Here is a 25,312-nt window from a genome sequence, read left to right as displayed (position 1 = left end):
GACCGAACCCTTAAAAATAGGGCTATTAAAATGAAGGGGAAAGGAGTTAATTAGCACTGAAAACTGGTCACTGATTAAGAAAAGGGTTAGAATGAAAACCTGCAGCCAGTGTGGTCCTCCAGGCCTGGAGTTCGACACCCGTAATCTAGACAATGAGGATTCATGGCTGGCCACTGGCTGTTATCGCAGTTCAAATTTGCAAACTGAGATGGTTTGTGGTGTGTGTGAGTCCATGACAAAATATAAGTGTACACCTCACAATAAAGACCCTAAAATCAAATAAACTACTGACCAATTGATCCATTCACAAATTGTACTTGCCACACACCCAAGGACACACTCTGCAAATGATTATATTTATATAATTATATTATGGAATGTTTAAAGCATGCAAATCCATTGAAAACTCAATGTCAAAAATCATTTACAATATTTCAACATTTACCAGTGGTTCTCAAGTTCAGTCCTGGGAGCTCAGTGTGAGCGCAAGTTTTCAACCCAACAAAATTGGACTCCTACTTTCATTAAATAAGAGGTTATTTCCCAGTTGACATATTTGAATGTCAATCCAGAAACTGGAAGACTGGGTTTGCAATCTGGGATAATTTGAATAATTCTTAACTGTTTTTTAAGATATTAAGATGTTTGCTTTTCTAGGTGTGCGGTTTTTATGCTGCCGTTTACTAATCAGCATGCTAGTGAGTCTGACACCCTTTTAGCATTCAGTGCCATTTGCCTTCGTGTCTACTCCAGTCATCATTGTTTGTCATTAGTAGAATAAAATTAAGGGGAAAGTGGAAAATGGAGTTAAGCATTAAAGGCCATGGCAAAAATACAAATTTTCCAAAATTTCTTACAAATGTAAATCTCACACAACTGTGCTTTTCTAAATGCAGAATAAGAACAGAAAAAACAAATGGCAGTTAATTAAACAATGAGGCCAATTAGAGATAAAATGACTCTGATTGTGAAAGTGATTGGAACAAAAACGGGAACTAAACTTGATAACCACTTTCATATACCATGTATAGAGATTTTCATATATTGTAAGAGATGGCTGGCAGCTCAACCCAACCGGGACGCCCCTGCGATGGAAGGATGGGGGAAGGGAGATTTTCCAGGGCACTGCCTCCCCCAAAACGTAAGATGGCAGCTCCCCTGGAGTGTAACGGTGCCCCGGATTCCCGCAGGGCATCTTGGGACTTGGAGTTCGGTTTCTTAGCCCTGACTAAATTTTCCATTATCTGTGTTAAGGCTACATTAATTCAAGTTCAAAAAGAATATGAACTAAGGCAAATTTAGAATTAACATTAACTTAAAGGATTTGGCTGTTACAGCAGTTTAATCTGCAAATCTTACACCATGGCCAAAGTAAGTCCAGTGACAAGATGCAAGGTGGTCTTCCTCCATCATCAAGGTCTCAGAAATATCATAGAAGATGTTTGTTTCTAGATGTGCTGTCAAAAACCCATTAGGACCCTAGTACACCCATCCACAGTCCAGTTTTATCGGAAGTGGTCGTCATGGAAGAGTTGCAATGAAAAAGCTATTTCTCTGAATTGAATATAGAGCCAAAAGCCTGACCGACACACAAAATCACAAGGACAGTTTCTCCACCAAAGGGCTGGAGAATTAAATGTGGATGAATATTTCCAGGCAATAGTGAAGCACAGTGGAGGTTTCCTGCAGGTTTGGGGCTTCATTTCTGCAAACTGAATTGATGATTTGATCAATATTAATGGCTCCCCTGAGGATGTATTGGCAGATTCTTCTTTATCATATAATACCACCACAGAATCTTCTAATTGGCTCCAAATTCGTTATGCTATATGACAGTGACCACAGTCCCAAAAACATTAAAAAAATATGTACAGCGAAAAGAGAAATAGATAGATAGATAGATAGATAGATAGATAGATAGATAGATAGATAGATAGATAGATAGATAGATAGATATGAAGGACACTATATAATGATAGATAGATAGATAGATAGATAGATAGATAGATAGATAGATAGATAGATAGATAGATAGATAGATAGATACTTTATTAATCCCAAGGGGAAATTCCTGCAGAAGATGGTATGGCCCCCACAGAGCCCTGATCTGACCATCATTGAGACTATCTGAGATTACAAGTAAGGTAGTCTGTAAAGCTTGAGTAGAACTGAGGCAAGTTTTCCAAGAAGCTTCAAATATCCATCCTTGTGAAGACCTTCAGAAACTGCATAAAGGTGGATCTATTTAATGGGTGGTCACACAAAATATTGATTTCATTTTTATTTTTTTCTGTTTGCTGCACTTTTTAGGACGTTTGTTAATTAATAAATACAAAAGTATGAACTGCATTAGTGTATATATGTTGTGACAGATATAGGGTGCTGTCATCCCCTTGAACCCTCAAACCAAACGTCAGACACCAGATAAAAGTCCCAATAATTTTATTTTTACAATAATAAAGTGCACAAAGCCCTTCCACCTCCACTATTCTCAATAAATCACAATAATACACAATACAATACTCAATACTATAATCCTCCACACCTCCCAGTAGCTCAGTCACCCTTCCTCCCAACTCGGCTCAATGTGCTGGGGTTTCCCGTAGTCCATTTAAAGTCTCTAAACCCGGAAGTATTCTGTCTCTGGGTCAAACTCCTTCTTCAGGTGTCACAGAAGTACTGCGGAATTCCGTCCTCTTGACTCCTAAGTATTTCCGAATTAACATCACCATAATAGTCCCTGGGTTCTTGGTGAGCTCCCCCTGGCAGCACCCACAGCACCCAACAGGGCTGAAGAACTGGACTTTATGTCCCATACTGCCCTGTGGGAATCCGGGGCACCATTTTCGTCCAGGGGTGCTGCCATCTAGCGTCCCGGGGGATGTATTGCCCTAAAAAGGCTCTTTCTCTTGATTGAGGGACGTCCCGGCGAGACTGAAACACCGGCCGTCCATCACAATGTATATGTTTCTTCTAATTTATCAGCATGGACATCTCTATTATTTCACAGTTGCATCAGGAGTATTTTTCTATGTTATATCCATTTATATTAAAAATCATTGTTTACTTCATATAAACTGTGTGGGCCTCACTAATAAATTACATTCCAGTAAAAGAAAAACAATTCATGTACAAAGTACTTAAGTTAAGATATTGACAATAAAAGCAGCACGGAAGGAAACAAAGAAGGAAAAAATGAAGATCACTAAGCATGAATGTTGTTGCTAAAGGAGATTCAAAGACAGGCGTAGATTCTGGGAGTGAGAGTTTTAAAGCAGAAAAGGGTATACCTTGAGAGTAGGTCTGAGAAATACGGCATCATGGGACTTTATCATCTCAGGTTTATATTTCAAATTGCAAGATGTTTATACATGAATTCTTGAGTGCTGCATTTTAGAGTTGAAATAATCACTGTGAAACATATTCAAAGTATTGAGTCTAAATTCAGTTTTAAATGTTAATATTTGTTAATATGTAATATGTTTCAGGTCTCCATAGAGCTTTGAAGTCTTGCATTAAAGTGAGCCATTTAAGATGTAATAATGACATCCTAAACTCTTGATGATTTCTAATCTGGAAATGCCCCACAAGAACAAGACTAAATCTGCTCTGGAGACGATCAGTGAAAGTGAAACATTTCAGGCTTCTGTCAGATACAACATCTTGACAAATTTCATAAATAAGTGAAAGATCTGTGATTCAAGATACATACATTAATATTGTTAAGTTGTACCTTTTAGACCCACAAGAACAAGTTCTGCAAACATTCAGGCATTAAAATATTGGTACAGGCAATGATGCTGCCTGTGGTCTACGGGCGTTCAGTATTGATTATCATAAAGGTCTGGGTTTCATAAATACCAAACCATATATAACTGTGTTAAACCTCTTCATCCAGGAAATCAGGTGTATCAACATATATTATGTAACTAAGTGCTTCCCAAAAACTAACATTATTGGCAGACACTGAAGTGTAGTGATTAAGGTTTTGGTCCTAGGACTTCAAACTCTGAGGTTATGGTTCAAGTAAATAGCAATACCAATTGTGTATTAAATGTTGTAAGTCACCTTTCATAAAGGCATCAGTGAAATAATAAATTAGTAATAATAATGTTATTAGGTCACTGGAGTTTGCTTACTCTTAAACACGCTATACACAATTGTCTATTGCTACATTAGGTCAATTCCTGCTTTTCCTAGTGACTTGGAAGCTACACAGTTGCTGTGCGCACCCTTTTTTTCAGTGCCACTCAGTTGTTTTGAACATTTGTGCAGCTGTCATTGTGTCGCTCACTGCCCCTTCCATGGAGCATTTTGGAAGAGTCACGTAGCTGTTATCACACCTTTCACCATTTGGTAATGAACATGAAGCACCCAGCATTTGACGAGTCAACACACACACCCTGCCACCCTTGCACACACTACTTGTGGTTCATACGCGGGTGATTTGTGGCACTCAACGATTCATGCCAGTAGGTCAACGGAATGGAATGAATAACCAAATGAGAGTGCTTGCTAACCATTGAGCTTTGCTGAATTTTCTCTTTCCATTTCACAACGTGATCATGTCTCTTTTTCCTGTTCAGGACACCGCTTTTTCTTCAGTCATCTGTCCACCCTATTGGTTAGTAGTGCTATCCTTGTAGCCTGTTGATCCCTTTTGCCGTGTCCTTCAGTTGCATAAAGCATGCTCTCACCTAAGTGCAGAGCATGTAAGTTAGCATAATATTAGAATGAATGAACTCAATGCATTCTTGTATTAATTTTGATGTATAATATTTTACTAATCGTGAAATTGTTTTGTTTTTAAAGTGTTTAGTAATAGAGTTCCTGGTATTGTCCAAATCAATAACTTTAATTTTAGCTTATGTCTGTCCGTTTATTTTCCTCCTTATTTAAACCACTTTTGGCTCTTGGGGAAGCCACAGTCCGTCCCAGCAAATTGGACACTAAAGCAGGAAGCAGCCCTGAACGGGGTTTCAGTCTAACTGACTTTCATAATGGAAACATTTGTCGAGATTAAGTAATAGTTTTTTTCTCTCTTGTCTTCTTGCCCTTACCTATAGGTCCTGAGTGACAAGTTTCGGCTACATTACTCTCGTCTATGGCTGTCTCTGATTAGGGCGGACATGAAAGGTGTTGAGAAGTATAGTCGCTTACTAGGAGCCGGGGATCTCTATCCACTATTTGCCTGCATGTTAACAGCAAGATCCTGGACCGCAGTCAACAGTGGAATCGATCAGACGCCTGTAACACAAAAAGAGGTATTGTACTTTATCCAAATACATTACGCCTTTAATTTAAATTACAGTATGTTTATTTAAAAAGTTGTTCATCTTGTAATTTACTATGCAGCCTTCATTTTCAGAAGCTGATTGATTGAACAGTAATGACAACATTAGGCCTTGAGCCCACACAATAATTGCTCATATATCTGCAATCCACAGAGCTGTGATGACAAAAGCAGTCCATGAGAACAAAAGAGGAAAAAAGTAATGCAGGTCACTGATTAGGGGGAGAAACATCTGGGAGTTGTAGGCCTGATGGATTATGTCTCCTTCATGTGACACATCATTAGTCCCCAAGAGTCAATGACATTTTTATTGAATTCAATAGTAAGCATTTCCACTTTCTGAAAATGTATTGTATCAAATTGTTGTGCTCTTTACTGTTACTGTCCTGCAATTTTAATATCCTCTCCCTTATTTTTATCGGAGTGCACAATATATCAGCGTTTCTCATCCTTTAAGTATTTGCGACCTGAGTTTTCATAAAAGTTTTAATCGCGCCCCCCTAAGGTTTTTTTGAAAGGAGCCCACTAATACCAATTAGTTCTTTTTTTAATTAATGATATATCATAGATGCTTCTTTTATTATACCTACTTAGCTTTTATCGATATTTATCTAACTCTATATTTATTTTTCTAGTATTAGAATGTAGTTTAAGTTAATTTGTTTTGGTTTCAATAGATGTATTTTTCATATTTTTGATTCTTTTTTTCACATCTTCACACCCCCCTTTTTGTTACTTCATGGCCCCCTAGGGGGGCCCGCCCCACACTTTAATAACCACTGCATTATATCATACTGCAATGCCCAGAACTGTGGAAAGTAGAGGAAAAACATTTGGGAGCAACTAGTTAACCTGGGTAAACCTGAAATACAGCCATTGAACTTGTGATAAAGGTAACAATGCGTTATGCCATATAATTTTTAAAAGCTCATTGTCTCTGTCCCCATTTTAGTAATTTTATTTTATCTTATTAAAGTATAGGCAGTCTAGGCAAGTTATAAGACTTGTATTAATATCACTTTCGGCATTGTTATTTACGTAAATCTGTGGTACTTTAAATCATGTATTTTACATGAAACTGTTAATCTTGATTTCCAAAACAATTAAATAAACAAATGCCCTTTATTTTTAAAGCACCATTCTATAATGGTCAACATCCCAAAGCACTTAATATATATATATATTGACCCAAAATATTGTGTGGGTGTTATTCGTTTTTCTGAATTTGTTTGTTTCATCTGTTTCGCCATCTGGGAAAAGCAAAGGAAAGAGTAAAGGGTTGGCATGTGGTGATGTATTTGACATACATGACGAATCATGCTTTGCTTTTGGATATACACGAATATCTACTCTGTCTTTGATATCTCCGTCTTTCGAAATTATTATCTCTGACAATTTGTCACATGCGGGTTTATTATAAATGTGACTGTGATGTTTTGGACTCATATAGAAATCCAAGAAAATTTCTTTGTCCGTGTTTTGCTGATACATTTTGTGTAAAGTGCGATACTTTTGGACATATGGATTTGTATCCATTATTGTCTGTATAATTTCTATTACTTTGGATCATTTAACTCTTTTGATTCTATGTTGCATCGCTTCTCAGTGATCATAAAGATCATATTGTTTTTTTTTTTAAATTAAACTTGTTGTAGCTGTAATTTGTTGCGGGAACACAGATTCTCATAGTGTATGATCCATTATTGTGTAAATCAACATTTTGTGCATTGAATAATGCTAGTGCGAAAAGATTATTGTAGATGTGTATAATTTGCCTGTAGTGTTTGTGGATTTCACTTTCACCAAACAACAAATCTTTGAATTTTTGCGTAAACGCCTCTTCATTGGGAAGCAGCAGTACTTGTCCCTGATGGCAACACGAATTAGACAAGCTAAAAGTCTCTGACTTAAATATTAAAGCTGAACGATTTCTACATACTTCCGACATATTACCTATGTCCATATATTCGATCTCTTTTTGCTGTTCCGTTATTTCCGTTTGTTTGCGCAAATGTGATCTGTACTCTCTTTTTTTGACACTTTTGAATTTTAGTACTGTCACATATTTTTGAACTTGCTCTGCGTATGTATTGTGCCAAGGTTTTTTTTGAGCCTTTCGAATTCCACTGCTTTCATAATCTGTAACCTGCTTTGCATGTGTATGGCGCCAACTTTTTTTGAATGTCTTTATGAAGTTCTACTGTGTCTTTTACTCTTTGTCTTTTATTTCTGACCCTGTTTGGACCTGCAAGGATTTCAGTTCCACTTGTTTCAGGTTGATTATTACTTTCCTTGCCTAGGTCACCGTCTCACGGGAACATGCTTCCAATGGATGTCAGTATGACGTGACTTGACCGTGTCGTGGGAAGTGAAAGTGTCTCTTCCTCTATGAAATGTCTCTCTGTCTCTCTTCAGAAGGTCAAGTCTCGTCACAAGATTTTCTTTTATAATAGAGAGAAATGTGTTTATGAAATACTGTACAGTAGATGAAAGGGGGACTGGATGGAGGACAAACTTTTTAACAAAAAATATATCAAATCTGCTCTAGCTCCTGTTTAAATGCATTTGAGAAAAGTAGACAGCATAGAAGAAAGCATAATACCGAGATTAATCCTGCACTTTATCAGAGCCCACCACCACTGAATAAACTTTAAATATGTAAGGCCACAGTCATACACTGCATTATGGGCAGATTTAGCATGTGATGAAAATGTGTTACAGGTGCTGACACACTCAAAATTCATATGTACGCATGAAATGGATATGAATAAATACGAAGCAAAAGAGGGCTGCAGTGAATATTGATTATTCTTCTTTTCTAATAGTATTGTCCCAAAAGGATATTTCCACATGCCTGTGTAAATATTAAAACAAATGAACATAAATAACATTATGTAACTTGGGAATTAAAGATAGAGTGTATATAATGTACTGTGTATAAATATAGAGATAGATTTCCTTATACATTAAGGATATACTGCACACCTTTAAGTATTGGATGTACTGACAAAGAGAATGAATATTTGTTTTTGACCTTAGGCTGATTACAAAGATCTGGCCATCATCTAAATATCAACCCACACTACCCCAAAAGTCAGACCTGGCATCCAAACCCCCTTCTTCCAGCATTTTAGTCCTGTGACACAGCAGCAGCAGCAAATCTTGTTTTGGCTTTCACAACAAAAGATTGCATTTTGATAAAAAAATTAAAGATTAACATGCTTGTGTCCTTTCCCAAGACCTTCTACTGAAGGCAAGTGAGTCTGAAATTGTATTATTTAATCTAAAAATCTAGGATTGCCTGTAATGAAATTAGTTCCTGCATTAATCCTTTAGTACGTGACACAGGGACAAATGCTGTCATTACTAAACCCTTGAAACTTTTAATGAAAATGACGGCATGGTTGAATGAACCAAAGTTTCTTCTTTATGATTATTTATTAAGGTTTCGTCATCTGATCATCACAGAATATTTGGTGAAATCTAGATTGTATCAGAATATGAGTGGGACACACTGCTACAGAGGTGTCCTGTGGCATCTTCTGATTTTCATTTTGGGTTCTTTCGTAAGTAATATAATTACTTAAACTTAAACCAATGTTGCTGATGCTGTAAAGCAGGAGCTGGTGTGGCAAATAGGAAAGGAGTTGTTTGTGAGATGAAAGTACACTACAAGAAAGTAACATGTGTCATGTCATTTTCTAACCCAGTATTTCCAGGCCAGTGGATGCTGGAGACTATCCCAGTCAGTAATGGACACAAGGGAGGAACACACCTTGGACAGGGTGCCAGTCCATTTCAGAGCGAACACACACACAACATGTTCTGTTCATGCTGTGGTGGCTTGTCCTTTTTCACCTCAAAGTGTCTTAGTTTAGGCAATTCATACCCAATGGATCATGTGAGTAGTGGCTGGTTGCGAGGCTCTCATTTTACTCTGCATGTAAATCTATATTGCTGTGTTTCATCAGATGATGATGATATCAGAGGGTCTCACAATCAGACAGACCAGGTACCAGCATCCCTACACCTGACCCTGGTCATTTTGTTGTGTTGCCTAACAGCAGCGATTATCTAGCAGTTATGTATAGTAGAAGTCCAAGGAGGAAATGCTGAAGCTTTATAACGCACTGGTGAGTCCTCATCTGGAGTCCTGTGTGCAGTTTTGGTCTCCAGGCTACAAAAAGGACATAACAGCACGAGAAAAGATCCAGAGAGGAGCGACTAGGCTGATTCCAGGGCTACAGGGGTTGAGTTATGAGGAAAGATTAAAAGAGCTGAGCCTTTACAGTTTAACACAAAGGAGATTAAGAGGAGACAAGATGGAAGTGTTTAAAATTATGAAGGGAATTAGTATAGTGGATTGAGACTGTGACTTTAAAATGTGTTGATAAAGAACAAAGGCACACGATCGTAAACTTCTTAAGGGTACATTTCTCACAAACGTAATAAGTTTGTCTTCACAAAGAGAACCATTACACTTGGAATAAGTTAGCATGGTAGACAGTAGAACCTTGGAGACCTTCAAAACTAAACCTGATGTTATTTTAGAAGAATTAAGTGAGCAAGACTGGTGAGCTTTGTTGGGCTGAATGGCCTGCTCTCATCCAGATTGCTCTAATGTTCTGAAGTGAATGGAAGAGTGAGGCAATAAAAGCAGTGCACACTTTTGTGTGGGAACTCTAGCATTGTAGCTTGCGTCCTCTTAGAGCTTTTTTGTAGACTTCCTATAGTTAACTGTTTATATTTTGAGATGCATTGTACACAGCAGGGATGTCATGTATTTTTAGTCCACTACAATCAAACACAAATGAAGGTCAATAAGCTGGTAGAGAGTAAGATTTATAAATCATATCAGGTTAATTTACAGCTCGTACTATGTTGTTTGTTTAATTTTTCCTTAATGCTCAGTGTTTAGGGGAATTTTAATATTTACTTTGATATTGTGTGGTATAATTCAAAAATCTTCTTCTTCTTTCGGCTGTTCCCGTTAGGGGTCGCCACAGCGGATTATCATCTTCCATATCTTCCTGTCCTCTGCATCTTGTTCTATTACACCCATCACCTGCATGTCCTCTATCATCACATCCATAATCCTTCTCTTAGGCCTTCCTCTTTTCCTCTTACCTGGCAGCTCTATCCTTAACATCCTTCTCCCAATATACCCAGCATCTTTCTTCTGCACATGTCCAAACCAACGCAATCTTACCTCTCTGACTTTGTCTCCCAACCATCCTACCTGAGCTGACCCTCTAATGTACTGGTTTCTAATCCTGTCCATCCTCGTCACACCCAATGCAAATCTTAGCATCTTTAACTCTGCCACCTCCAGCTCTGTCTCCTGCTTTCTGGTCAGTGCCACCGTCTCCAGCCCATATAACATAGCTGGTCTCACTGCCGTCCTGTAGACCTTCCCTTTCACTCTTGCTGATACCCGTCTGTCACAAATCACTCCTGACACTCTTCTCCACCCATTCCACCCTGCCTGCACTCTCTTTTTCACCTCTCTTCCACAATCCCCATTACTCTGTAGATAGATAGATAGATAGATAGATAGATAGATAGATAGATAGATAGATAGATAGATAGATAGATAGATAGATAGATAGATACTTTATTAATCCCAAGGGGATTAATCCAGCAGCAGTATACTGACTGTTGATCCCAAGTATTTAAACTCATCCACCTTTGCCAACTCTACTCCCTCATCCTCACCATTCCACTGACCTCCTCTCATTCACACACATGTACTCTGTCTTGGTGGTCCTACTGACCTTCATTCCTCTCCTCTCTAGAGCAGATCTCCACCTCTCCAGGGTCTCCTCAACCTGCTCCCTACTATTACTACAGATCACAATGTCATCAGCAAACATCACAGTCCACGGGGACTCCTGTCTAATCTCGTCTGTCAACCTGTCCATCACCATTGCAAATAAGAAAGGGCTCAGAGTTGATCCTTGATGTAATCCCACCTCCGTCAGACCTCACCATGGTCACACTTCCCTTGTACATATCTTGTTCCACTCTTACATGTTTCTCTGCCACTCCTGACTTGCTCATACAATACCACAACTCCTCTCGAGGCACCCTGTCATATGATTTCAATATGCCATAATTCAAAAATCCAAGTAGAGAATCCAATTTAAGCGCATTGGCCCCTTTAAGCTAAAAAAAAGTGATCATTTTTAAAAGGACTCTAAACTTTTTATGAACACTGCACACCACTAAAGAATGAAAAGGCAAAATTGTCAGTGCCTTAAAGCATAGATATCTCAGTGTTTCAAAACTGCGAAAATGCTGAGTCAAAGAATTGATCGAGTTTAATGTAATTTAGTTTTAATTGTCTTGCATATGAACCTCTCATAATTTGCAAGCATCTCCATAGAGAAGAAAGCAAAATCTTTCTAAGGAGTGAAAAAAAGTCATTTGGCTCAAGGCAGCTCACATTTTAAACCAGGCATGATAGTAAGTTCTGGTGCAATGATTGTATCATCTGTTATACTCTGGAGTGGCCTGATACAGTTTTTCTTTTTTTTATTTTTGGTTATGCTGTCTTATGCACAAAAGTCTCAACAAATGCAAAAGTGCTTAGATGCATGTCAACATTTTTGATATGCACAAAAAGTAAAACTGGAGTGGATTTAGAAAATATTTAAATGAACATTATCTGAATGAAATATTAGGTAGCACTTTAGTTTAGGTACTCCACAAAGTCAGGTATTACTTACTGTATATACTGTTATATAACTGGTCCTTACGGAGGCTTCTTTGGTTTTAATAGCTCTTACAAAGCATCATAAAAAGTGGTTGTTCATCTCTGCAATGTAGCACACTAAAATAACCAACTGCACTTTGGAGTGGTCACACGTGGCTTAAGTCGCACATATTTCTCTCGATATTGTGACCAGTAGCACTGTATAAGACTGCTGAATCCTTCATATTCACAAGTAATTTCACAAACGTATCAAAGGCTCTTAACATGCCACACTGCACACAGATGAACAACCACTTTACTGATACTTTTTAACTGTTATTTAAGACCAAAAGTCATCTTTACTAAGATCTAATTACAGTTTGTAAATTTTTTGCAGTGCCTAAAGTAAAGTCTTATCAAACATTTGCTTTAATACTTTGCTTTTTTTTATGAGGTTTCTACTTCAGCAGTGTGGACCACCAGGGTGCGTACAGCCTCTCTAACCTGGCACAGACAGTTGGAAGCACAAGTGCAGCACACGACATACTTTTATTTACAGTGGGGAGACTCTTTTTCTCACTCCCCAGAGCACAGCACAGTACAATGCACCAAAGTAAAAGTCACAGTCCTTTCTTCTCTTCTTCTTCTTTTTCTTCTTCTCTCTCTCTCTCTTTCCACCTCAACTCCCCTTCCAGAATGCTTCGTCCACCTCTGCCTGACTGTGGCTCCCTGAATGGAGTGAGGCGGCCCCTTTTATGTTGCCCCTGGGAGTGCTCCTTGTTGCTCGTTAGCGTTACCTGGAATCACTCCCACTTGTGATGGAAGTTCAAAGTAAGGTTCTGCAGCTCCCCCTGGTGGCCCCCACAGAGCTAACCAGGACTGCACTAAACTCCAACTCCCAGAGTGCAATGTGGGAATCTGTGATGCCACAGCCACCCAGGAGGGCTGCCCCTTAGTGTCCCAGAGTAGGTAGTCCCTTGCAGATGCTGTCTACCCTGGTCTTTCCATCCAGTTGGGTAATGGCTGTGGCTGCCAGTCACAGCAGTAAAATGCCAATAGTATTGTTGAATATTAAACATGGTTTGTGTATATCCTTCTGTTTCTTCTAACTCTTTTTAAAAGAATATCTGTGTTAGGGTGAAATGGTGTTAAAAAGCAAGATTCTTCACCTCCACATTACAGCATCCTGCCAGTCTGTGAGCAAAAATGGCAATGACAGCCAGCTTTGCCTTCTTAACTCTTAATTACCCACACTATAACAATACCATGTAACTCTGCTTTTATTGCATAAATATCTTATCTTATTTAAACTTGTTCTCTAAAGCACTTCAGGACAGTTTCATGTAGGACAGCAATTAATGCTTGTGAGTTCTGGCTTTGAGTCCTGCCACAGTCTCTGTCAGAATGGAATAGTTCTGCACATTCCCTTCATACCTGCATGGGGTTTTTCTCCAGATATTATCATTTTTATTCAGCATCTTGTATTAGATTAATTGGTCTGTATGAGTGAGAATGAGTGTGTGCATTAATCCACCCCGTGATGAACTAGAACGCTATCAAAGGTTAGCGCCTACTTTGTGCTGCTGGGATAGGCTTTGGTCCCATGGCTCTGGAATGGATTATGGTGGTTTGATGATAGAGAGATACATTCTCCTGTTCTTGGCTGTTCTATAGCCTTCATCCCAATTGAAACAAACAGGCTTATGAATGGTCTGATAGAGAAAATGTATATAACACGAGGGTATGAGCTGCACGGGTGCCAGGAACACAAGCACAAGTGACTAACATCCAGCATGAGCCCTTACAGCTGTTAGCTCCTGCTTGTGTAATTCATCTGTCCATTTTACTTGTTAAACTTAATTGTCATCTTGTGTATGCTATTCTTATATTGTTTCCACACAAGACATACAGTAATCCCTCGCTATATCGCGCTTCGACTTTTGCGGCTTCACTCTATCGTGAATTTTATATGAAAGCATTACTAAATATATAATGAGGATTTTTCGCTGCTTCATGGGTTCTGCGGACAATGTGTCTTTTTTACTTCCTGTACATGCTTCCTCAGTTGGTTTGCCCAGTTGATTTCATACAAGGGACACTATTGGCGGATGGCTGAGAAGCTAACCAATCAGAACACGCAGTTAAGTTCCTGTGTAGTGAATGGCACCAGGAAGTCTCATCTCGCTCATTCAGCATCAACGTGTTTCGCTGTGTAAAGAGTTCATTTTGAGCTCTTTTGTGTTTATCTTGTGCGTAGTCAAGCCCTTCGTTACGGTTCCAAAACGATCTGCTCCTGCTACTGCTTCAGGGGCCGTGCCCAAGCGTCAACGAAAGATGTTAACGATTGCCAAAAAGGTAAACGTTTTGGATATGTTGAAGGAAGGGAAAAGCTACACCGCTGTAGGATGCCATTACATCATCAATGAGGCTACGATTCTTTTTATTTGGAAAGTAGGAAAGGAATATAAGATCTACGGCCGCAGTGTCCTTTTAACCAGGGCGCAAAACGAGTTGTAAGTGGATGTAATAAGGCAGTAGTCTGGATGGAATCTGCTTTAGGGATTTGGATTGAAGAAGAACAACGGTGGTGCTACACAGTCGCCTGAAGAGGCTCCTTTAGAAGAGCTGTAACGCTCTCCTTTGTTGTGCAGTAAAACTAAACTCATCGTTATCGGACAAGTCACCGTGTCATTGTTGGTGAGTAACCATAATTAATTTTCTACTTACAGTACTTAGTACATGTACGTACGTTTAGTGTCACTGTACACACATTTACTGTATACAATTTTTCTTGCATTGTGCGTATTTATTGCTGGTGGCCTGTCTATCGTAATGGCTGTAACATATGTGATATCAATGACACTCGATATCTTTAAAATAATATTTAGGTTTTACTGTATATAAACAGTGTGTTTACATACCTAATTTCAATGAATCTTACCTAATATCTAAGAGAATACAAAGGGTTTATGCTGTATAACTGTGCGGGAAATGTTAATAAGAGTGTGGAAGAGTTTATAAGGGCTTAAAATATATAAAAATAACCATACAAACGTATGGTTTCTACTTTGCGGATTTTCACCTATCGTGGGGGGGGGTCTGGAACGCAACCCCCGCGATCGAGGAGGGATTACTGTATTACTATATGTAGTTTCTAAAATTACTATATACATGTATTGGGGTTATTGTACAATTTCATGGCATTCATTTGGTCATTTTGTGCTTTCTGTACTCTGCAAAATCTAAATCTAAAATCTTCAGAAGTGTTTCCGGCAGGAGGCTGGTTCTTCTAACCATGAAATGCTGTATCTCTCAGTGAGCCCTTTTTGATTGTACACTTTTAATTGAATTTCTATGTCTAAACAGTGTCAATATTTAAACTGGACAGCAGACATGTTATAAAGTAAAAAAAGATATTATTTATAATAGGTGAAAAGTGTTAAGATGGTACCATTTACCTAAATAATAAAAGTTTTTTCCAAAATTGCTTTCTGTGAAAGGCGCTTGTGAGATACGCCCGAACACCACCAGACAGAGACCACGTCTTTATAAAAGCACACTCGTTTATTCACAAATAGACACAGTCCCGCACAGCACACAGTGCTCCCAGCAACAATCACCCCAAATACGGGCCTTTCTCTCACTGCCCGTGGGCCGCCTTTTCCTCTCTCCACAGGAGCTTCGTCCTGCTCCCACTCCCACTTTAGCTCCTTGATTGTAGGGAGGCGGCCCCTTTTATTCTCACCCAGATGTGCTCCAGATGCCTGATGACACTCTTCCGGCAGCACTTCCTGGTGTGGCGGAAGAGATGCCCTTGTACCTGGAACCACTCGGGGTGTCCCTGGGAGGATCTTCCTCCATCTTCCCGGGTGTGGTGGAAGTGAATGTTTCCCGGGCTCCATGAGGCTCGGGGCGCCCCCTGGTGGTGGCCACGGGCCCCAATGGGCTTGAGTCTCCTTGCTCTTTTCCCGTGGTCCCCTCAAGCTCCAGAGCAATTGCCCCCTCATGGCACAGGGGACGCATACGCCACCTCCAGGTCCTTTCAGGCGTCCCAGCTGGGTCTGTTCCCCAGCCTCCTGTGACATACTGTATAAGTACATATACATTGTTGTTTAAACTGTTTTTAGCAAGTTTTCAAGAGGAATATTTTAAGAAAATACTGTACTGTAACTCTCCTATTAAAGTATTTCCAAAATAATGTGATGGTCACATTTTTCTACATAAAACCGTATTGCCAAGTTACTCCTATCATCTATCTACAGGCATCTGAGGGAAGAAATGTCTTTTACCATTTGTGTGAAATTTAACTGGTAACCTCTGTCGATTTGTACTTCTGAATCTTAATTAAACAACGTATTTTAAAGTAACAGTAGGCATTCAAATTGCTTATTCCCTCCCTAATTTAAATGTTTTATTCGGCTTAATAGTAGAAACAATAAACATCAATAGACACAGTTAATAGATAATCAACAACTTTATATTAAAAAATAGTTAATAAGTTTACCACCACTAGTCCCCCAGCACACTCCATCTACTCCACACATTAATTTAAGAAAAGGTTGACATACTAATTATTATGAGAGGTAGTCAAGCTAAAGTTAGAAAATGGAATTTATAAGAAAATGGAACGAAGCTTAAGTCAAAGTCAAAGCAAACTTTATTGTCATCTCAACCATATATAAGTATACAGACAGACGAAACTGCAAAGCTCAGGGTCCACTGTGTAACAACATGAAGTGCAAATAAAAAAATTAAAATTAAACTAAAATTAAAATTTAAGATTAAAATTTAAAATTAAAATTAAAACACAAACAAGACAAGACATTGTGCAAAGACAAGACAAAGAAGTAGCAGCAATATTGAATATTAACAAAACTGATCATGTCATTTCTCAATGTCGTCTCCACTCTTCTCAATGCACTTTCGCCACCTGCCTGGATTCCAGCAGAATAAAAGGTTTTGTCTTGTCCTCATAACCACTCGTGCACCCCTTTCTTCACGTTGTCATCTGTCTTGACTCGATGGCCACCCAGATGTTTTTTTAGTGGTCCAAAGAGGTCCACGGTGCCAAATCTGGCAAATAAGTAGGATGTGGCAATACCACAAACTTCAGTTTCTCCTTAGTGTTCTTAGCAGTTTGTCATTGTCTTGCAGCGAAAGGACTCCTTGAGACAGCAGGCCCCGCCACTTGGCAGGCTTCACATTGGTCTTCAGCAAGTCACAGTAACTTCAACTAATGACTGTAGTATCCCTCGGCATGTAGGGTTCGACAATAACTCGAGTGCACAAGTGGTTATGAGGACAAGACAAAACCTTTTATTCTGCTGGAATCCAGGCAGGTGGCCAAGTGCATTGAGAAGGGTGGAGACCACATTGAGAAATCACATTAGCAGTTTTGTTAAAGTTTGTTCCATTTTCTGATAAATCCCATTTTCTAACTTTAGCTTGACTCTCCCTCATACTTTGTACCACCACTACTCCTCTAGAACAGTCCTTCTGCTCCATACATTGTGAGGGTCATCAGTTGACTGTTGTTCATCAGGTTCTTGACCTTAGACCAGTCTGCCATGCGTAATCCTATCAAGTGCACACATCTCCAAAAAACATACTCTTCAGGATCACTGAAGCCTCTCACTACGTGAAGGTCACAGCCCTAAGAGGAAATCTGTTATTGTTTGGCCTGTGAAAACTGGCGTCATGGCGTATAAATTCTTTATGACAACTTTATTGGTGCCATCCAAATTCTCCTATATATGCGCAAACATCACGTGATACTTACCTTGAGAAAACATAATGCTTACAACAAATCTAAGAATATAAATTTGCATTAGTTATCGTGTAATTATATACACTTATCTTGTTAAAACATGAAAGACTGGGTGACATCCAGCTGAGTCTGTTTTTGTTCACCTGGCATTTTGCAGTTACTAGAGATACAATGTACAGAACGCATAGTCTTACACGGCTTCACCCTGACTTAACTTGCTAAATTGCAACCTTCAGATATTCAGATTTGCCTTGTATGCTTTACTAATAATTCAGTCTTAACCTCCTGTGCTGAATGAGTGAGATAAAAAGAAAGCTTTTTAGATCAGTGAAATCTTGGAAGCAGCCTGATTATTTCTGACCTTCAGTAATGAAAAGGGAGAAATAAGCTCAGCGTATTATCTCTTTTAGTTCATATTGTAGCAGAGTGAGCAGTGAAATATCCCGGCCAAGTGCAGCACAGAAAGTCCTTTTGATGATTCCTCAAGGAGGCTCCTATAGTGATGGATTTCACTCCTTTCAAGTCCCTCTTGACAGTCATCTGCTATAAATTATATAAGTTAAACAGGCAGACAGATGTGCTAGTTAACTGTTCAACTCTGAGATGTGGAGGTTAAAAAACAAAATAAAGCGACCATTGTCTTTGTAGGCAACCGATTAACAGATTGTTTCACTGTTGAAAGCTTTGACTTGCTTTATCTTTCTTTTTGTGCAGAAGAACGACAGGTACTTAAGCACTTTGTGTGTGAAGGTCAAATCTAATATGGTTGCTTAAAGCCTGACAAAACAAAAAAAGTGAAATGAAATGCATAGGGTAAACATTATAGCCCTCATCATTCACTGCCCAGACCTTAGAGATGTGTGGACATGTCTATGGAAGAGATGAGCGCATGACTAATTATGAAGCCACTGGTGAAGGAGAGCCCTGTATTATAATGTGTGAAGTGACAGGTTTTCAGAGATTCAAGAAAGTAAAGCACGGCTCTTAATCTGTTCCTGGAGTCGGAATTGGAAATATACCATGTGAACCAACTCATTTTGCATTCTACCATCCTGTGGTAACTACATAAAATGATCTTGATGTGTGCCGTGATAAGTACTGTATAACATCATCCATCCATCATTGCTTCCATTTTGTAACGTCCATCTCAGTCTTGCAGGGAGCTGACATCATTAGGCACAAAGCTGAAAACAACCCTAAGAAAGATACATTGACATATCGAAACTAAATAATACAATACAATACAATACAGTTTATTTTTGTATAGCCCAAAATCACACAGGAAGTGCCGCAATGGGCTTTAACAGGCCCTGCCCTTTGACAGCCCCCCAGCCTTGACTCTCTGAGAAGACAAGGAAAAACTCCCAATAAAAAACCTTGTAGGGAAAATGGAAGAAACCTCGGGAAAGGCAGTTCAAAGAGAGACCCCTTTCCAGGTAGGTTGGGCGTGCAGTGGGTGTCAAAAGTAGGGGGTCAATACAACACAATACACAGAACAGAACAATTCCTTAATACAGCATAATAATAAAAATTTTAGAAGTACGGTTTAACAGTAGATGATATGACATAATTAGGTTTTGATATTTTTAGAGTCCTGGAGACCTCATCCATCTAGCTGCCTCCCCATTTGGCCATGCCACAGCTGAAACGTTGCTCCGATGAAAGGACCCCTCTTTCCCATGATTCATGTGATCCTTCATCAGGGATGACTTTACCATAGGCAGGCAAACAACTTGGCAGGTGGGCCGTGGTACCAATTGCCACATTTGAGTACCGAGAAAAGAAACAGAATAGGTGAGGGTTAGTATCCAGTTATAACTATCATGTTACTTCTGTTTTAGTGCTAATGACTAACAACAGAGATGCAGTCTGTACAGTTAATCAGCAGCTCTAGTCAGGGTGGGCTTAACTAAAGTAGTGAGTCTTCAGCCGGGATTTAAAGGCTGAAGGGGCATCTCTTATGGAAGCAGGAAGACCATTCCACAGTTTAGGGGCCCTGTAACTAAAAGCTCGACCTCCCACTGATATTTTATTAATCCTTGGAATCCTAAGCAGACCGGCATCTTGAGATCCTAATGTGCGCTCAGGTTTATAAGTCATGATAAGTTCAGACAAGTAAGCCGGACCTTGGCCATTTAATGCTTTATATGTTAAAAAGAGGATTTTGAAATCTGCCCTAAACTTAACTGGGAGCCAGTGTAAAGATTTAAGAACTGGAGTTATGTGTTCATATTTTCTTGTTCTTGTAATAATTCTTGCAGCCGCATTTTGGATTAACTGGAGGCTGAATAAAGAACAGTTTGAACAGCCAGTGAACACCGCATTGCAGTAGTCAATCCTACTAGAGATAAATGCATGAATTAATTTCTCACAATCCTGTTTATTTAGAAAGCGCCTTAATTTCCTAGCATTTTTAAGATGGAAAAAACATGATTTGGACAACTTTGTAATATGTGCTTTAAATGACATGCTAGAGTCAAAGATAACACCTAGATTGCGGGCTGATTCAGTAAAATTAATTGGGATTCCAACTGAGTTAAATGACGACAAAATATTGTTGTGATCAGCGTCATTCCCTCCAACAATTAACATCTCTGTTTTATAATTAACAATATGAACACAAGGAACAAAATAGACACAGATGAGTAATTTGAACCCCAGCCGGTTGGGAGGACTAAACATAACATGAGGTGTGAAACGAACAGCCTTGACACACACAAAAAGGTTTGGGGCAGCCACCCATATACTGTCCCTGGCTACAAAATTGTTTTGAAAAAGCACTCATGTGCACTGTTTTGAGTCCTAAACTGAACTGAATAGTAGAGAAAAGATGGCGGCTTTATAAGCCGAAAGGCGGATGTGATGTCATATGGTCGAAGTGGAAGTGACGTCGGTCTGGCCGCCGGAAGTGATGTCAGCCTGGCCACCGGAAGTGACGTCAGTCTGTCTGCCGGAACTGGAAGTGATTTTGCATTAGGCAGGTTTTCACGTATTTGGCCTGCAAAGATAACAGAGGTAGGTTTAGTGCACCACGCCACCCCCTGGCCTGGCGGGTAATCACCCCCACTTGGTCCACTCAGGTCCCACCTAGTCGCACATGTGTGACAGAGGTAATAAAGGAAGTCAGTTTGACTGACAGTTTTCTATACACGATAGAGGAGAAGACCACCTATCTTGACTAACAGATTCAACGGCCATGCTGGGTTAAACTCCATGCCAGACCAGGACAGAGCCGCCTGTTATTCTAAGCAAGTTAAACTGACCTGATAAACCCCGGTCATATTATTATTATTTTGCTGACACTCATTTGAGCTCTGCTTAAATTGGGGTTGTATTATCTATAAAACATAAATGAATGTGTCGTTTTTTCTGTCCTGTCCGTTCTGGTACTCTTATCTAATTGCCTGGAGTTACAGATGTTAAAGGAAGGGGTGAGTGCAGAGTTCCAGTAGCATTCAATCTCAACATTATGGTGGGAGTGTGAGATTGGAGGCATTCTGTTAACAGAAGCCATATAAAAGAAAACAGGGTTACCCTCAGCCTGTACCTTGATGCGTGAATTTATTTTACAATTTTTATAATTTTCATTCAAATAACTGCTTTTCTAATTCTTTTACAATGTAAATGTCTTACAGATATAACATTTGGATGCTGCCTGGCATCTTTTGGGTATATTCTAGGAAAGGAAAGTCAGGATTATACATTACGAGGCAATGCTCTGGGGGTATCTGGCAGAGCTGTGAACTGAGCACCTTGTCTATAATCGAGTCTTTTCACCTACTTGTACTCTGCTCTTTCTGTGTGTTATGGAAACCAAGATTGACTGTAGCAAAGTATTGATGGATAGCTTATTCCTTGATTTTGAGTGCTTTAGGAGCCCTTTGGGAGCTGAAAAATGTTCTGTTAATGTAAACATTGATATTAATAGTAAAATGCATTGACATTTTGATGTAAAATATTGAGCTGCTCTTTAATCAGTGAGTATTGATAACATTAATAACATCTATACTAAATGTAACTCTGAGAATTACATTTCAGGGCAATTTGTGCTCTCTCTGACACTGATATCTTGAGATCAAATTTTGCTCATACCAAGTTTTTCTTTCTTTCCCCTCATTTCTTGTATATTTTCCTGCTTCACTTTCAAATAATCTGAACCTTAATAATTACAGTTTGGCCATCAATACCTTTTATGCACTCTTGGGATGCTTGAAAGGTGCCCTGAACCCAGAATAACACCAGGGAAGCATGGGCAAAATCAAACAGTGAAAAATAAATAGACATGGGAAGTTGAAATGGAAATAGTAACAAAACATGCATCCATTCATTTTCCTAACCCACTTATCTAGAGCAGGGTTTTGGGGATAAAAAGCAGCCCATCTGGGCAAGCATAGGGCACCAGGAAGAAACAATCCCTGGTAAGGGTAACAGTCCATCTCAGTGTGAACACACACACATATAAAACATACACAACGTCCAATTCAGCTGAACCACTCCGGCACAATTATAACAGCAAAGTAAAGAGAAAAAGACAAATAAAGAAATAGAAAGAAGAAATAGGATGGACGAGCATCGATATGCTCAATGCCGTTTTTTTTTTCAGAAAAATATTTATTTTTAAAGTAAGTGAAATTTCCTTCTTGACTGCCTTTTTTGTTAATTTAGGGGTTAATTTTCAAATTTTCTTGCCGGTTTTCTGTGGTTTCACTTGTTATGGCTGTTACCTTCAATAAGCTCCTTCACCTGGCCACAGACTGTGACATTAGAGTGGGTTGGTAAACTTAGGAGTCACCAGACTCTCATATCTTGATACAGTTTTGGTCATTAAACCTGTGGCGTATGATCTTGTAGGACTGTCCGATTGGTCAAAGTCAACATTATTTGCATATCTAGTATAACTGAAAATCCCTCCCATCAAAGATTATTTTCTTCAGGCTTGGTGTTACCATGTATAAATATATTTTAGCAAGATATACTGTTATCTTGATTACAATTACAGTGTAACCAAAGCTGGTTGTCTCTGTTTTTCTGTGTTCCATATTTATTTGTCAGCATTACTCGACTCAGTATATTGTTTTTTATTGTGTTTTTTTTCAATCCATGTAAGCTTCTTCCTTGCTCATAAGTAAATAGAGGCATATACGAATAAAATCAAAGTAATTTCATTGAAAAAGAAAATCGGATTAGATGGAAGCAAATAGGGAGAATTAGGGAAGCTGAGAAACTTTAAAAATCAATTAAAAAAAATGTAATTTCGTCCAAGTGGAAGGTAGGTACGCTCCAATGTCAAACACTGTCATTGTATCTGATTATGTTCAGCTGTGACGGGAGAGCGTCCCCCATGTGGGGAGAAGAGCATGTGGCTGTGATATCTCTGCCAATCAGCAGCTACCCTCTAAAACACACGTAGCTCTGATCTCTCTCTCACAAAAACGTCAAACGCTACTCCTTAACAATCTGTAGATGACAAACGGGTGTCACTAGCTAAGTGGAGGCAAGGTACGCTCCAATATGTGGCAAGAGGTAGAGTGACTTGAACGGATGCTGGCATGTGAGTGAGGAGGGCCCGCCTCCCCCTCCCCTCGGCCCACAGCCTGTTTCTCGGATCTGCACGAATAAATCGCTGCCATAAGCAAGCTATGATACTTAGCATGACCAGAGAAGTTGCAAAATCAATCAGAATGTTCAAGCAAATTATAGAAAAAAACCCGATCTAAATCTGTGAAGTAGTTCTCTCATAAAAAGTGGACAAACATACATTCAGTCAGATGTTGAATTATATATATTGTGAGCTGGAGGGCTGTTCGCACCCCTACAGGTTAAAAAAGACACTGAAAAACTACCTTCACATCGCTCCCTTGCTTGCTGGGCTTATTTGCTGTTGATCTATCGCGTGATCCGCGCGGTACTTCGCAGACTTAAAAGTCCGAACAGCATCTGTCAGTTTTTGATTGTTTGCTTCTCTCTCTCTCTGTCCTTCCCTGCATTTCTTTCAAGAGGAAGATATGTTTGCATTCTTTTAATTGTGAGATGGAACTGCAATCTCCATCTTGTCAAGGAGCACGTTTAAACTTTTGAAAAGAGAGACATGTTTCTTTGCAGTGTTGGAATAAAGTTCCTGTCTCTACAACCTCCTGTGTTTCTGTACAAATCTGTGACCCAAGAGTGACAATATGTATGTATATATATATATATATATATATACTAGGAGGTTCATTGGCCTGCACTATGCACCAGCCACTTCGTGTTTCTGTCGTTCGCATCGTGAAGAGGGGGGGGGCTCAACTCACCCCAAGGAGATGTGGTCGCTCCTCCGAAACCCCCTCTTAAATGGTGATACAATGGGAAACAAATACAGTTTTTTTTTTTTACCTCCTCTTTACTTGATCAGCTGTTGGCTTGCTGCTGCCGTGCCATGTGATCTGTATCAAAATGCTTTGAACATTTAAAAGCCTGTACAGCAGCTGCCCTACTCTTTGTCTTTTATTTCCGGCCCCGGGCGTGATTAAATCTCTTGGCACAACATCTCGCCTCGTGGGACATGAGTTCTTGATATTTTTTTTTTAATTTATTTTTTATTAATTTTATTACAATCCATACAAAGCAATCAAGTTTTTACAATGAGAAAAATTAAGTTAAGAACAGATTCGATCCCCACCCCTGAGAGAGAGAGCAAGCCAAACGGCGTTAAATTTAAGGCTTGTAAATATACCTAAATTAATAAATTCTCTGTGCTTTATGAACTTATATTAGAATATTACTGATTAGATCCTGCCATGTTTTGAAAAAAGTCTGTACGGATCCTCTGAGTATTTGATTTTTTTCAACCTCAAATAATATAACACATTGGTTTCCCACTGACTTAAAAGAGGAGAGTTTGGGTTCTTCCAGTTTATCAGAACCAGTCTGCGTGCCAAAAGTGTAGTGAATGCAATCACAATTTGTTTGTCTTTCTCCACTTTAAACCCCTCTGGAAGAACAGCAAACACGGCTGTTAATGGGTTAGGAGGGATTGTGAGTCCAAGGCTATCTGAAAGGTAATTAAAAATGTTTGCCCAGAATAATGTTAATTTGGTGCAGGACCAGAACATGTGACCTAGTGAGGCTGGGACTTGGTTGCAACGTTCGCAGGTTAGATCCTGCCCTGGAAACATTTTGGAGAGTTTTAGTCGAGACAGATGTGCTTGATATATAATTTTAAGTTGTATAATTGTATGCTTTGCATACAAATACAGTTTTTTTTTACCTCCTCATTACTTGATCAGCTGTTGGCTTGCTGCTGCCATGTCATGTGATCTGTATCAAAATGCTTTGAACATTTAAAAGCCTGTACAGCAGCTGCCCTACTCTTTGTCTTTTATTTCCGGCCCCGGGTGTGATTAAATCTCTTGGCACAACGTCTCGCCTCGTGGGACATGAGTTCTTGATATTTTCTACTTTATAATTTAAAAACAGAATAAGAATCTGAAACTCTAACAACATCACATTAAAGTTTGATAAATTCTGAAAAGAATGACACCAAACATATATATGTAGGTTTTAAAATGAGACCGATTTA

General features: G+C 39.2%; 1 protein-coding gene across 2 annotated transcripts in view; it reads left to right on the top strand.

Annotated features, from left to right (window-relative positions):
• The window catches only part of adck1 (aarF domain containing kinase 1), a 900,828-nt gene that overhangs the window by 714,205 nt on the left and 161,311 nt on the right, over nucleotides 1-25,312 (top strand). For both annotated transcript variants that reach the window (XM_039741371.1, XM_039741370.1), the window contains one exon: nucleotides 5,067-5,264. In XM_039741371.1, the coding sequence (XP_039597305.1) occupies nucleotides 5,067-5,264 (198 nt within the window). The remainder of the gene's footprint in view (nucleotides 1-5,066; nucleotides 5,265-25,312) is intronic.

The sequence above is a fragment of the Polypterus senegalus genome, chromosome 18, assembly GCF_016835505.1.
Source record: "Polypterus senegalus isolate Bchr_013 chromosome 18, ASM1683550v1, whole genome shotgun sequence".
NCBI classification, from domain to species: Eukaryota; Metazoa; Chordata; class Cladistia; order Polypteriformes; family Polypteridae; genus Polypterus; species Polypterus senegalus.
Note: the sequence above shows the minus strand (reverse complement) of the source record. Positions and strands in the feature narration are given on the sequence as shown.